Raw genomic sequence first — 13,516 nt, 5'->3', positions numbered from 1 at the left:
CGCAGTAAGCTTTTTGAAAGAGGGCCTGTCTGCCTGGGGTCTCAATGCAGTGTTGTAATTCTAATAATAATTAATTACAATTAATTAATTAGACTCTGAATAGTTTTGAGCTCTCAGGTTCCCCTGAGATCACATACATTATAGAAGTGACATGACAGGTCCATGATTGTCAGTGCAATGTTTTGTAGTTAATTCTTGTACAACACTTTCCATTCAAGCATCTAAACCCCCTGTGTAAATTTTAATGAATGAAGCCTCACAAAATTACAAGTGACTTCTTTATTATTCTAGTCTTATAGATGAGAAAACTAAGACCTGGGGTACAGGGCTTGCTTTAGGGGCACCAGGCTGCAATGCAGAGCTGGGGACCAGCAGTGTAGAGTCAGAAGCTACTCTCATCTGTCAGGGGAGCATCTGCTTTCTCCTGGTGGAGGACCATGGGGGTGAGCTTTGATGCACAGTTTCTGCTCCTCCCACAATGTTCTTCTTTGCCCCCCAGCAGGCTGAGAGAGGGAGGAAGTAAAACCAAGTGCTCTGTGCATCCACATCACTTTCCCCATCTTGGCTGCTACTCTCCTGCCCTCCCCTTGCCCAAGTGGGCAAAGTGACCTGGATATAGGGAACCCTGATGTTACTCTTTGCTCCTTCCTTCACACTCACCTGGTGTGTGTGGTAGGTCAGTGGTCTGTGGAGGGAGGGCAGGAGCAGCAACACCAGCTATTCCTTACTTCAAAGTCATGGGCACAGGAGGGAGAAGCCAGGATTCCATATTCCCTAAAGCCATACCACTGTGGGTGTGAAGAGATTTGGAAGACACTGTCATTGACTAGATTAATGACCAAGGGTAAATCACATTCCTATATTGTGATCTCTAGACCAGTGTTTCTCAACCTTTTTTTTATTATTATAAAGTACCCCTTTAAAAAAATTATAAGTACCCCCAGTACCTAGTTTTCAAACACACATTTTTTTTTCTACCATTGCAATGCATGGCTACGTCTAGACTACATCCCTTTTTCGTAAAAGGGATGTAAATTTCGTAAAAGGGATGCAATTGCTAATGAAGCAGGGATTTAAATCTCCCCTGCTTCATTAGCATAAAAATGGCTGCCGCTTTTTTTCTGCACGGAGCTTTGCTGGAAAAAAGCGCCAGTCTAGATGCTGATCTTGCGGAAAATAAAGCCTTTTCCGAAAGATCTCTTATCCCTCTTGAAATAAGGGATCTTTCAGAAAAGGCTTTATTTTCCGCAAGATCAGTGTCTAGACTGGCACTTTTTTCCGGCAAAGCTCCGTGCGGGAAAAAAGCGGCAACCATTTTTATTCTAATGAAGCGGGGAAGATTTAAATCCCTGCTTCATTAGCAATTGCAATACATCTAATTTACATCCCTTTTACGAAAAAGGGATGTAGTCTAGACGTAGCCCATTTGTTTAAACAACTTAATTGTAGCCGGGTGGGCAAGGACATTTTTGGGTGTAAAAAGTACAAAAATAATAAAGCATTGTAAAACTTAAAGAAAAATTCAGTTCTCCAATTTTCAGTTGTGTTGATGTACCCCCCAGACTTCGCTTAAGTACCCCTAAGGCTACTCATCCCACTGGTTGAGAAACACTGCTCTAGACTCTTCTTTAAACCCTTGGAAGCTTCCTTCTTGTAAGGGAGGCCTGAATGCAGCTCAGTGGTTTGAGCATTGGCCTGCTAAACCCAGGGTTGGGAGCTCAATCCTTGAGGGGGCTATTTAGGGATCTGGGGCAAATTTGTCAGGGATAGTACTTGGTCCTGCTATGAGGGCAGGGAACTGGACTTAATGATCTCTCAAGGTCCCTTCCAGTTCTATGAGCTGGTATATCTCCATATATTATATTATGGCATGCATTTGGGAGAGCATGGCTCTTTACAGGATACACACAGGCCTTCGTTTGCCATTCCTGGGCATCCCTTTATAAACTGCCTCTTTTCTTCCTGCCTAGGAATGGCGGTGGACGCAGCGGCACCTTCTGTGCCATCTGCAGCGTGTGTGAAATGATTCAGCAGCAAAATATCATTGACGTGTTTCACATAGTGAAGACGTTACGGAATAACAAATCCAATATGGTGGAGTCTCTGGTAAGTCTACACACACACACACACACTCCTATCTCTTTAGGATGCAGTGAGTAAAGAATGAGTTAAAAGCAAATAAAAAAAACAAAAAACAAAAGTGATAGAGTCAGGGTTTGCAGCACTATCCATCAGTAAGAATGAATGATTTCCCTCAAGTGTGTATGAGAGTTATAGTAGGTACCTTCGGGAAATGATTAATATTCAGTATCATGATCAGTGTTCCTTCTAAGGTGCGCATCTGCATGTGTGCACACCAAGAATTTGAGGCCCACCCACCTTCTCAGCAGGGCCACACAGTGGCTGTTTAGCTGCTCCGGGGTGGGACTGCATGCAAGGTGGCTGCCTCACCCCAGGAGCAGCAGTGAAGCCACCACACAGCCCTGGCCTTAGCTTCAGCCCTTCCCCAGGTCTGGAGCTGCACCCGTGGGGGCTGCATGGTGGGTGGCAGCTGCTCTGGTGGCTCCAGCTGGGTGGTGGTTGCTGCCAAGGCTGGGACCAGATCCACATGGCAGGCAGCAACTTCAGCCAGGGCCAGAGCCACATGGCAGGCAGCAGCTGCAACTGGAGCAGTAAGCTTCTTTCCCCCTGAGAATCAATGGGGAATATGTCTACACTACCACCCTAGTTCGTATGCCTCGTGGAACAAGGTGTACAGATAGTTTGGAACAGGAAGCCTAATCCGAACTATCTAGTTCGTGCCGCGTGTAGCCACGGGCACGGGGTCCGCACTAGCGGACATTTAAAAATGGCGGCGCCCGGCAACATGCAAATGAAGCCCGGGAAATTCAAATCCCGGGTTTCATTTGCAAGTTCGTATGACTACATTAACCACCCTAGTTCGAACTAGGGTGGTAGTGTAGACATACCCTGGGAGTGTTACCATTATCATTAACAGGAAGAGGATTGGGCCCACCAACTGGAAGAAAAAGACACATCCATATAGTCATGATCAATAAATAGTCTTGCAACACCTTAAAGACTAACAAAACATGTAGATGGTATCATGCGCTTTCATGGCACAACCCGCTTCTTCAGCTGAATGGAGTTACTAAAGATCCAGTTTCAAAATAAATAAGGAGTGGGGGCTGTGACGGCGCGTTGGGGTTCCCCCGTCTCCTGCACCCTCATAGTGGCACGAACAGACTCCGCCAGCCAGTAGAATAGAGGGAGTTTATTGCTTCTCCAGGATACAGCACAGCACAGATGGAATCTGGTTACAGGGCTAGGCATGTGATGCGTCAGCCCCCCCTTGAGATGGGGGAGACTGGGCCCCTAAAGCCCAGCCTCCTTGCTCAGGCTGCTTCCTCCATGATTCCAGACAGAAACTAAAAAACTCTCCTCCAGCCCTAACCCCCAGCCAGGTGTTGGTCTCCGCCCTCCTTCCTTTGTCTCCCTCCCTGGGTGTCTGGGTTAATACACATTTGGGAGAGTCAGTGAGAATCTCCCATCACAGCTCAGGGGAACCCCGAGTCACAGAGCAGACAGCACCCCCACTACGCCACAGGAGCGGAGAAGAGAAAAAAAGGGAAAGAAATAGTCAGCCTCCATGCTACATGAAGCTGATAGAGAAGTTGCAAGTTGTTCTTAAGTACCCATTGTTTGTTTTTTTATTTCATTGGGATGTGGAATGTAGTGGGCCATCCAGAACAATTTGCAACTTCTCTATCAGCTTCGTGTAGCGTGGAGACTCTAATTGAAACATATTATGTGCATGTGATATTTGTTTGTTACTGATTGGTGCGACAGTGGCACACATCCGAGCAAGTGTACGTGACCTCAATATTGGTGCACAAGATAATACTCACTCAGCTCATGGATGGAAAATCTTTGAGGGACCATGGATCATGACTGTATGGATTTGTCCTTTTCTTCCAGTTACTTTGCACCCTGCTTATGCTCTGCCAATGCTATAGACATGCAGTTTGGTCCAAAAGGTATTAAACATTTCACTCCTGGAGTCCAACCTTGTCAAGTGATGTGGAGACAGCATTGGAGGGCTGTGGGCACATTTTAGAATCAGGCTGTTAAGAAGTCACTGCTAGCATTTCTCTTTTTCTTTCTTTTTCAGGAACAATATAAATTTGTATATGAGGTTGCACTGGAATACTTAAGTTCATTTTAGCCTGGCAGAATGAGTGGCCTATTGGATTCCAGATTCCCAAGTCTGAAGGACATTTTTCCCTGCACTAAAAGGCTGTAATGGGTGTGGGGAGGTCCAGGCCATCCACACTGGAGCAAGAAACAGACTCTACTGACCTCAATGTGATTGGGAGAATGAAGCAATCCCTGTGTTTGCTGCTGCCTGCTTTCTATTGGAGCATCTACTGCTTTTTAAATAACCTAATGTACAAATTGGCAAAGCAGGAGATGGGCTGGAAGACTGCTTTCTAATCCCCTCCAACCTCTTCTCTACCATTTTGGATGTGTATTTTTGCTCTCCTTGATACAAAGGAAAAAATACTGGAATAGTCTGTATTTTAAACAACCTTCTGTTCTCAAATCCCATCCTTTAATTTTTTAATTTCATGCATCAGCCATTTGGAAAAATTAGAAAACCACAGGGAACAAGTGAGACTTTTGATTACAATTAATCCACATAATCTATTTTTTTTCAAGTGAAAATGCCATCAATGAGAAGTTGAAATTCTCCTCCTCCCTTCTGTTCTCCCTAGACATATAATGTATGGATGTAGTGGTGGATCTCTTAGGAAGCTGTTCATGGATCAGCTGCATCAACTGCTACACTAGCTTTTCTTTCCATATCCTGCTTGACTTCCAAGACTTTAAATGGACTGGTTACATCTCTGTGATTCATGGTAGTGTCAGTGCTGGAAAAGCCAATAAGAAAAATGAGTTTCACAGCCATTTGAGCAAACAAGCCCTCCATCAAATCAATTGCATTTGGTTTGTAATTTTGGTCATTTTTACCACGTGTTTTTCAAGCATTGGCTTGGGGTATAGTGTCTCTTTAATAAGAAGAGCATAAAGTGGATACCTGTGGATGATGTATTATAGATCATTACTGTAGCATCTAGTCATGGATCACAATCCTATTGTGCCAGGTACAAACACAGAAAAGAAAGATGATCCCTTCCTCTGAATGTAAGCACATGTCTACAATGCAGCTAATTAGGATTTTACCTGAGTTTTAGACCAAACCCCATGTCCAGCATCCACACCTAAAAACCTCTGATGTGATTATGGAGAACCCAGGCTGCCTGACCCAGCTGGGGGGGTGGATTAGAATGCAGGCTCCACTTTAACTGTTTCCAAAACCGGACTACTTTGACTTGAGAATTCAGACTAAATTGCTGCTGAGCTAACAGGTTCTCTACACCCCTACGCAAGAGGGGAGGACAGATCCTCCTTCCCTGAAGGGGCATGGCCTCAGATGGAAGGGCCGGGGCAACTGGCCTCAGCGCAGCCTGGACCCCACACACATACCCCTAGCACTGTCTGAAGCATGCCATGATCAAACGATTAAATCATTGGCAGTGATTTAAAGGGCCCAGGCTCCTGTCCACAGCAACAGTAGCCACAAACCTCAGGCCCCTTGGAATTGTTGGGCCTCAGAGTAGTTGCCCCCTTTGCCTGCCCACCTGTCCTCCCTCACCCAGGTCAATGGGCCTGGCTGATAGCCCTCCAATGCCCTGCTCACAATTCCCCCCTCAGGACAGAAAGTTCTTCTGCAACTAACACAACTGATTGGGAAAGACTCTCAGGCTACGTCTACACTGGCGCGTTCTCACGCAAAAACTCTTCCAGAAGAGAGTGTCTACACTGGCGTGTGCTTTTGTGCAAGATCATCCGTGCCAGTGTAGATGCTCTCTTGCGCAAGAAAGCTCTGATGGCCATTTTAGCCATCGGGCTTTCTTGTGCGGGAAATTCATGTTGCCTGTCTACACTGGCCTCTTGCACAACAACAGTTGCACAAAAGGGCTTATTCTTGAGCAGGAGCGTTAGAGTTCTGGCGCAAGAAGCCCTGATTTCATACAGTAGAACGTCAGTTTACTTGTGCAAGAACATGTGGCCAGTGTAGACAGGCAGCAAGTTTTTGCGCAAGAGTGGCCGCTTTTGTGCAAGATTGTGCCAGTGTAGACACAGCCTTAGGCTAAGACTACCCTGCCACTTTACTCTGTTGCAGCTCTCTGGCTCAGAGTGTGAATAAATACCTTAGCACAGCAAGTGCCCCCAGTGTGGTGGTAGTTTAAATAAGAGCACTGGGAGAGCTACCTCCCAGCACTCCTGTGGCCAGTTTCACTTTAAAGCACTACAACAACTGCACTTAGACTGAGAGCCGATTCAGTGAGTATACACTAACGGGTGAGGATGCTTGCACCTGGGTGCAATTGCCCAGGTTAACTGCATTTTAGACATAGCCACAGCATGATCTTAATTTGGAAATGACTAAGCTTTCTACTCTGTTCCCAAACTGTTGTAGAAACGGTCTTAACTGCATGATTATCCAGATCGCCCAGCTGTGAGATTGCTAAATGGTTACCCATTCAGCTTATCGCCAGGGTTATGCACATGAAAGTTGGTTTTATGAAAAGGGAAGAAGAATGTTTCAGCAGTACAGGAAACTTTGCATCACAAGCAAAAAGGTATTTGCTTTGTTTTGCTAAAATTTCTGTGGAATTCCTTTAATTTTTGGAAACAAGCACTGAGTGGCTATGTCTACACTGGTGGGTTCTTGCACAAGAACATCTGTCCTCTAGACAGGAATATTTAAATCCCTGCTTCATTAGCAATTTCGATGTGCCTAATCTCTCTGGCGACAAAGGGATGCAGTCTAGACGTAGCCTAAGAGTCCCAAAGTACTGTCCCCTCTAGCAACACAGACTGCTGTCCAACTCCTTTTATGGGCCTTTCTGGCCAGGGCGCCCGCGGGGGCATTTGTGTGCACCCGCCAAGTGCTCAGGGATGGCCTGGCCCCGGGCACGTGGCGCATGCACGGTGCCGGAGCCGGCCCCGGGTGCATGGCGCACGATGAGCGCCGGCCCCGGAGGCACCGCAGATTGGCCGCCCGCACTCTGGGTACACGATGCTTGGGGGGGGGGAGCGCCAGCACTGGCCCCGGGCGTGTGGAGCGCAGTGCCGGGGGGGGGCCCGGCCCCAGGCATGCGGCGCTGGGCGGGAGGCCCGGCCTCAGGCGCACGGCTATGGGGGGGGGGGCCGCCCCCGGGCACACAAGGGGGGGCCCTGCCCCCTGGTGGCCGGCGGGCAAACGGCCACGCCCCCTGGTGCCTGGCAAGAACAAATGGTTGGGGACCACTGGCGTACACTGTTGCTTCCCACGTGTTATTTATTTAGGTGTTGGGCTTCTACAACTTTCTGACATACATTTACCAAGACACCAACTTTACCTGAGCTCCTCTTTGCTTGGTGAGATTAGCAGGTTTATATGGTCATGGCTACACTACAGATGCAATCGTCCAGGGTCTAGTGAAGCATGCTTAATTGAACTGAGAGGGCACTTCTGTTGATGCCGGACTACGTGTGCTCCCTTCAACTTCCTGAAGTGTGGATGGCATCAAAATGTGAATTACAGTACTTCGAATTAGGCCAAGCACTTAATATAGCCACAGTTGGGCTACGTCTACACTGGCCCCTTTTCCGGAAGGGGCATGTAAATTTCAGCAGTCGTCGTAGGGAAATCCGCGGGGGATTTAAATATCCCCCGCGGCATTTAAATAAAAATGTCCGCCGTTTTTTTCCGGCTTTTAAAAAGCCGGAAAAGAGCGTCTAGACTGGCCCCGATCCTCCGGAAAAAGTGCCCTTTTCCGGAGGGTCTTATTCTTACTTTGAAGTAAGAATAAGAGCCTCCGGAAAAGGGCACTTTTTCCGGAGGATCGGGGCCAGTCTAGACGCTCTTTTCCGGCTTTTTTAAAAGCCGGAAAAAAGCGGCGGACATTTTTATTTAAATGCCGCGGGGGATATTTAAATCCCCCGCGGATTTCCCTACGACGACTGCTGAAATTTACATGCCCCTTCCGGAAAAGGGGCCAGTGTAGACGAGCCCTTGCATATTAAACGTATTCCCTCATGTAGACCAGGGGAAAATGAGCAGTATCAGTGGTAGGCTGCTTCAGTCATTGTGGGAGCCACTGGAAACATTCAACTAGCTCTTATCGTTCTATTAACCCAGAAAGCATACTAAAATTTGTCCTGCTGTCCCAGGATTGTACCAGGTTATAAATATGCACTATAAAAATATAACATTTTTAAAACAGGAATGTGGAGCTGGCCTGTTTTAGATTACAGTACAGTTTAACAGCTCTTGTATGTTTAAAATTGGACCTCTAAGATATGAAAAATCATAAATCGGGGTGGACAATAATTGGGGGGGGCACTCCAAGATTTTGAGCAAGGGCAGCACTTTTGTGTGGAGGAGGTGCAGGGTCTAGGTTGGAGGTTGGGTGCAGAAGGGCACATGGGGTAAGGGACTGGGATGCAGGAGCCGGTTTGAGGTTGTAGAGGGTGCTTGGTTGGAGGAGGGGCTTGTGACCTGACTCAGGGAGGGAGCGTGGGTGCAAGGAGAGGGTTCCAGACTGGGGTACAAGGTCAGGGAGGGAGTTATCACCTGGGGACCAGGATGCAGCGGATTTGGATGGTGATCTGGGGGAGGGAGTTGGAGGTGAAGGAGGGGTTGGGGTGCCAGAGGCAGGTGCTGGCTGGGAGGAGTTTACCTAAGTGTCTCCTGCCCAGCAGGCTGCAGCACCTCCAAGGCAGCCCAGCCCCCTTGAAAATACGTGGTGCTCTACTCTGCATGGGGAAACAGGCTTGTGCTGCCCCTATCTCTCAGGCCAATCTCTCAGTTCCAGTTAGATGGCTGTTTCCAGCCAATAGGAGCTGAGAGAGAGGCTGAGATGAATTCTTATTGGCCGGTTATTTCTGGCCAATAGGAACTGAGGATTGGGCAGGACGGGGAGATCGCACAACGCCTCCTTCTCACTGTGTTTTACTCTGCAGAAGCTGCATCTGCCTGAGGATCCCAGCAGGGTGGTTCACGGGCCAGATCTGGTGGCTTGGCAGGCCAGATTCACACCCGCCCCCCCCCCCCCATGCCATACCGTATTTTGCCCAACCCTGCCAAAAGTGTTGGTGCCGCTGATGCTAATTGCAAAACCCTGGCTGACAACAAAAGGACTTTATTTGATGTTAGGAAATTTATGTGAAAAAGCCTCTCTAGTAGTTTGTAGAATGCACAGATAAATCCAGAATTTCACATCAAACTAAAACTTTAGCAGCATCTTCAGTTTGTAAAAGTCCTGTATTTGTGAATGTATAGGTTACATTACAAGGAAATGGGGAGATTGTTCACTAAGATGAATAATAAATTCTGGTGATTGTAAACCTTTCCAAAAGATTGATATCAAATGCACCATCTTGATATCAAATGCACCCTGAGTCAGAACAGAATCAAATGCACCAAAATGGGAACCACCACAACTCCATACGTTCATATCCACTGTCCAACAACCAGCTATCTCATGCGTTAGGAACAGAATGGGTAGTCTGACTAGAAATCCCAACACTCTTATTCCAATTCTGGTGTCATGTGCACTGCATAGTGGCCAATAAAAGTTTCCAGTCTGCGCTCAAAATCAAGTGCTAGGACGATACCAAACAGTTGTTTCCCCCATTGATGTGTAATACTACTTGCTGGTTACATCCATCAGCCTCTGAAACGCAGGTTATTGTGGAGGTGCTGATGGTCTTCTAGCGCAATGACTCTAAAAATCATTCAAAGGCAAAACCTTTGATATTTCTAATTTGTGCAAAACAGAAACGTCTTAATCCTTTTCAGCCATTCTCCCTAGGCCAGCACTGATGCTCTCCTTTGTTGCTGAAAGATTTAGCTGCAATCTCTCGCGGGTCAACGCATGCAAACTGAATCCACCTTCCCAGTGACCTTTTCATCCCGCTTCTGAAACTAAAGTGTGTGAGTCTCATTCAAAGGCTCTTTACTAGCTTTGTTACCAGTTGACCCAGAAATACTGAAGGAGCATCTGGATAAGCAGCATCCTTTAGCAGTGGCTACATTCCTCTTTAACTACCCAGCTGTAACTATTTTTCTTGCTGAGGGGAGTGGTGCATGAGAACTAAAATCTCTTTGTCATTGCAGCCACCCTCTCCCCCCATGATTACCGGTAAAGCTCACTTGTACAGTTTGTATGGTTGCTAGACAAAGCATGGTACAATAAAAATGAAAAATAATTAAAATACAAAGAACTCAGCACTGTGCAGTCAGTGGGTTTTTCCTTTCTAGCTTAAAAGAAGGAAGGTAAATAATGACAAGTCAATGAATAGAAGAGATATTTTTTGACTGTACATTACAGTGAAGTGTAATTTTTTTTACAACTGCGAGTCCATCTTATTTATTCTTGTAAATGTTCCCAGAAAATGTTTGTAATATGGGCTGTGTTGCAAAATCCATACAATAAATCTGTGATCCGAGATTAATGGTTTACTAAAGACTCTTGCATTGGTACCTTTATTTTGGGTCGTGGGAGGGCAGGACGACGGTCTGCCAGAGTAGGTGGCGGAAAGAGTTCACAGAGAAAGGTGCTGAGAGGTGCTTGTTGTAATGGGCACGTGACTTTACATGAGCATTAAGGCCACCCAGAATTTTCCAATGCTTTCTCATCAACAACTGGCTATTTAAAAAGACTCTGACTCGGGTGGATTTCCTTCCCTCCCCTCCCTCCCCCCCCCCCCCAAGCACTCACCTTGCATATGGGGCTGTGGTGGCTATCAATCCTGCTGGACACTGCGGCTGTTTTCAACCATTCACCAATAACCTGCAGGCTCACTATTTTTTTCACTGTAAACCAACTTAGGGATTTACACCAGCGTTCCCTGTAAATTGAGTGTATCCCTCTTGTAAATAGACAGCCGGCAAGTTTTTGCAGAAGAACGGCTATTCTGCAAGAAGCTGCAAGTATAACCCTAGAGTAGGAAGCGTCTCTGTATTCAAAAATAGAAACAGCAGTGCACCGTGCAGAGAATTTTGTTTTTCTTGCTTGTAGAAACAGAATGGCTGGTTACGTCTAGACTACATCCCTTTTTGGTCAAAAGGGATGTAAATTAGATGTATCGCAATTGCTAATGAAGCAGGGATTTAAATCGCCCCCGCTTCATTAGCATAAAAATGGCTGCCGCTTTTTTCTGCACCGAGCTCTGCTGGAAAAAAGCGCGAGTCTAGATGCTGATCTTGCGGAAAATAAAGCCTTTTCCGAAAGCTCCCTTATCCCACTTGAAATAAGGGCTAAGGGATCTTTCAGAAAAGGCTTTATTTTCCAAAAGATCCCCATCTAGACTGGCGCGTTTGCCAGCAAAGCCCTGAGCCGGAAAAAAAGCGGCAGCCATGTTTATGCAAATGAAGTGGGGAAGATTTAAATCCCCACTTCATTTGCAATTGTGCTATGTCTAATTTGCATCCCTTTTATGGAAAAGGGGTGCACTCTAGACACAGCCAAGCAGCTTTCAAGTACCTCCATGGAAAATTTCCAAGGTTAAGTGAAGCTAAGATAAAGGAAGGTGTCTTTGTTGGTCCTCAGCTTTTGTGAACTTCTTCAAGATGATGCATTTGACCATGCACTGAGTGGCAAGGAAAAGACAGCATGGAAAGCCTTCCAGTTAGTGGCAATAAATTTTCTCAGAAACAACAAGACAGACAAGGCATACAAAAGCCTTGGTTGCAACATGTCACTAAAGATACATTTTTTTGCACTCTCATCTAGATTTTTTTTCCCCACCTAACTGCGGAGCAGTGAGCGACGAGCACGGCGAGCGATTTCACCAGGACATTGCACCAATGGAGAAATGCTATCAGGGCAAATGGAGCCATCAATGCTTGCAGACTATTGCTGGACAGTGATAAGAGATGCTCCATTTAATGACTACAAGAGACAAGCCAAGAAGACACTGAATAGGCCTAAACTATGTACATAATAGTTTTTGCCTTTTGTTTCATAATAAATTTTGCTGATTTGTAAAGTGTTAAATAAACAGGAAAGGTGAAATATTATCATGTAAAGCAACCATAAACACATGAAAAGCCCTAGGTTTACAATTTATGATTAAACCTCTACTATCTACACAATATACATACACTTAAAATGTAAAAACTTAAATATCTGGGAAACAGCATCCAATCAGTTGTTTTGCTTGTCATATTTGAATTCAGCACATCAAAATACATGATAAATAGCACATTTTAACTCTGAAGCAGATGACTTCTAAAAAAATTGTAGACTAGTGTTATTTGTGAAGTGGCAATCTTCAAGATGATGTGATCCATCAGGGGATTAAAGCAGAGTACTTGCCCTTGCTTCTGTGCCTAGCACCATGGAACATAATCGTGTCCTGGCTCCCATCCTAGGTCATTAGCTCTATTGATGACCTTCCTACACTGCGCTAGGTGGGGGTAAATCAACATGTACTGTATTTGTGTGCCAGTACCAGCGATGAACTTTAGAATAGGGATTCTTAGAGTATATAGCCTGCCTCAGAAATTTTTACCGTACAAATTAGGTTAAATACAATAGTTTTAGTGTTTTCAGTTTGTTTTAGAAGCACTGATACAGCGTCAATAGGACCCAATATGACTTGACAGACTAGCACCCAAACACATCCCCATTGTAGTCCGTCGCTTGTGAAAGCGTGACTTCTACTGCCTGAGTGCCGCCAAGTATTTGGGTTTTGCATTCTCCACGGTCCTCCAGGGAGGGGTGTGTACCTTAGATGGCTGAGCCCGATGTGTGGTAGGGCTTTGGTCACCAACCTTGTCGTCTGCAAGGCCACGAGACCCTGCTCTAGGTATTTACTTACGCTGTGCCATTCAGGAGTGCAAGTCAGCTTACCCATCGTTGTCGGAGTATGGTGCCACTGATGGAGTAACGAGTGACCACATCAGCCGGTGGGTTTTCATTGAGTCTCTGTGCCCCCATTCCCGGGGGGGGGGGGCCTTACCATCTTCATGGAGATGGAGTACTTGGCCATCAAGCGAGCTGGTAGAAGACCGTGAGTGGTGATGACTAAAGTTTGTCCTCTGCTCCAGCAATTCCTTGTCTCTTCCTTAGTACCAGAGCAACTCCCTTCAGACTAGGTAATCTGTTATACCCGCTGAGGTGGATACTGAATTTGACAGCGCCTTCAAGCTATTTAAAATTAATTGATTAGCTTGGTATCTAGTCCTTCCCAGGCGTTGGCATCTGCCAGGCTTGAGTCAATGCCCTTTCCTCAGCTCGGTGTGCTTTGCCATTAACATAGAATCATAGAGCTGGATGAGACCGCAGGAGGTCATCATGTTCAGCTGCCACACACCCCCCCCCCCCCCCCAGGCAGGACCAAGCCCAATTAAACCAACCGAAGCCAGGTCTTTGTCAAACGGACACTGACATGCCTC

General features: G+C 46.2%; 1 protein-coding gene across 4 annotated transcripts in view; it reads left to right on the top strand.

Annotated features, from left to right (window-relative positions):
• The window catches only part of PTPRT (protein tyrosine phosphatase receptor type T), a 1,034,103-nt gene extending 1,026,344 nt beyond the window's left edge, over window positions 1–7,759 (top strand). For 3 of the 4 annotated variants that reach the window (XM_075901347.2, XM_075901351.2, XM_075901348.2), the window contains 2 exons: window positions 1,971–2,106; window positions 4,172–7,758. In XM_075901347.2, coding sequence (XP_075757462.2) covers window positions 1,971–2,106; window positions 4,172–4,225 — 190 coding nt within the window. In that variant the 3' untranslated portion in view covers window positions 4,226–7,758. Of the gene's footprint in view, window positions 1–1,970; window positions 2,107–4,171 lie in introns of all 4 variants that reach the window. The other variant, XM_075901353.2, reaches the window with a different exon arrangement.
• Window positions 7,760–13,516: the final 5,757 nt, after the last annotated feature.

This window comes from Pelodiscus sinensis, chromosome 17, assembly GCF_052426305.1.
Source record: "Pelodiscus sinensis isolate ZL-2025 chromosome 17, ASM5242630v1, whole genome shotgun sequence".
Classification (NCBI taxonomy): Eukaryota; Metazoa; Chordata; order Testudines; family Trionychidae; genus Pelodiscus; species Pelodiscus sinensis.
This window is presented reverse-complemented; position numbering and strand designations above follow the sequence as displayed.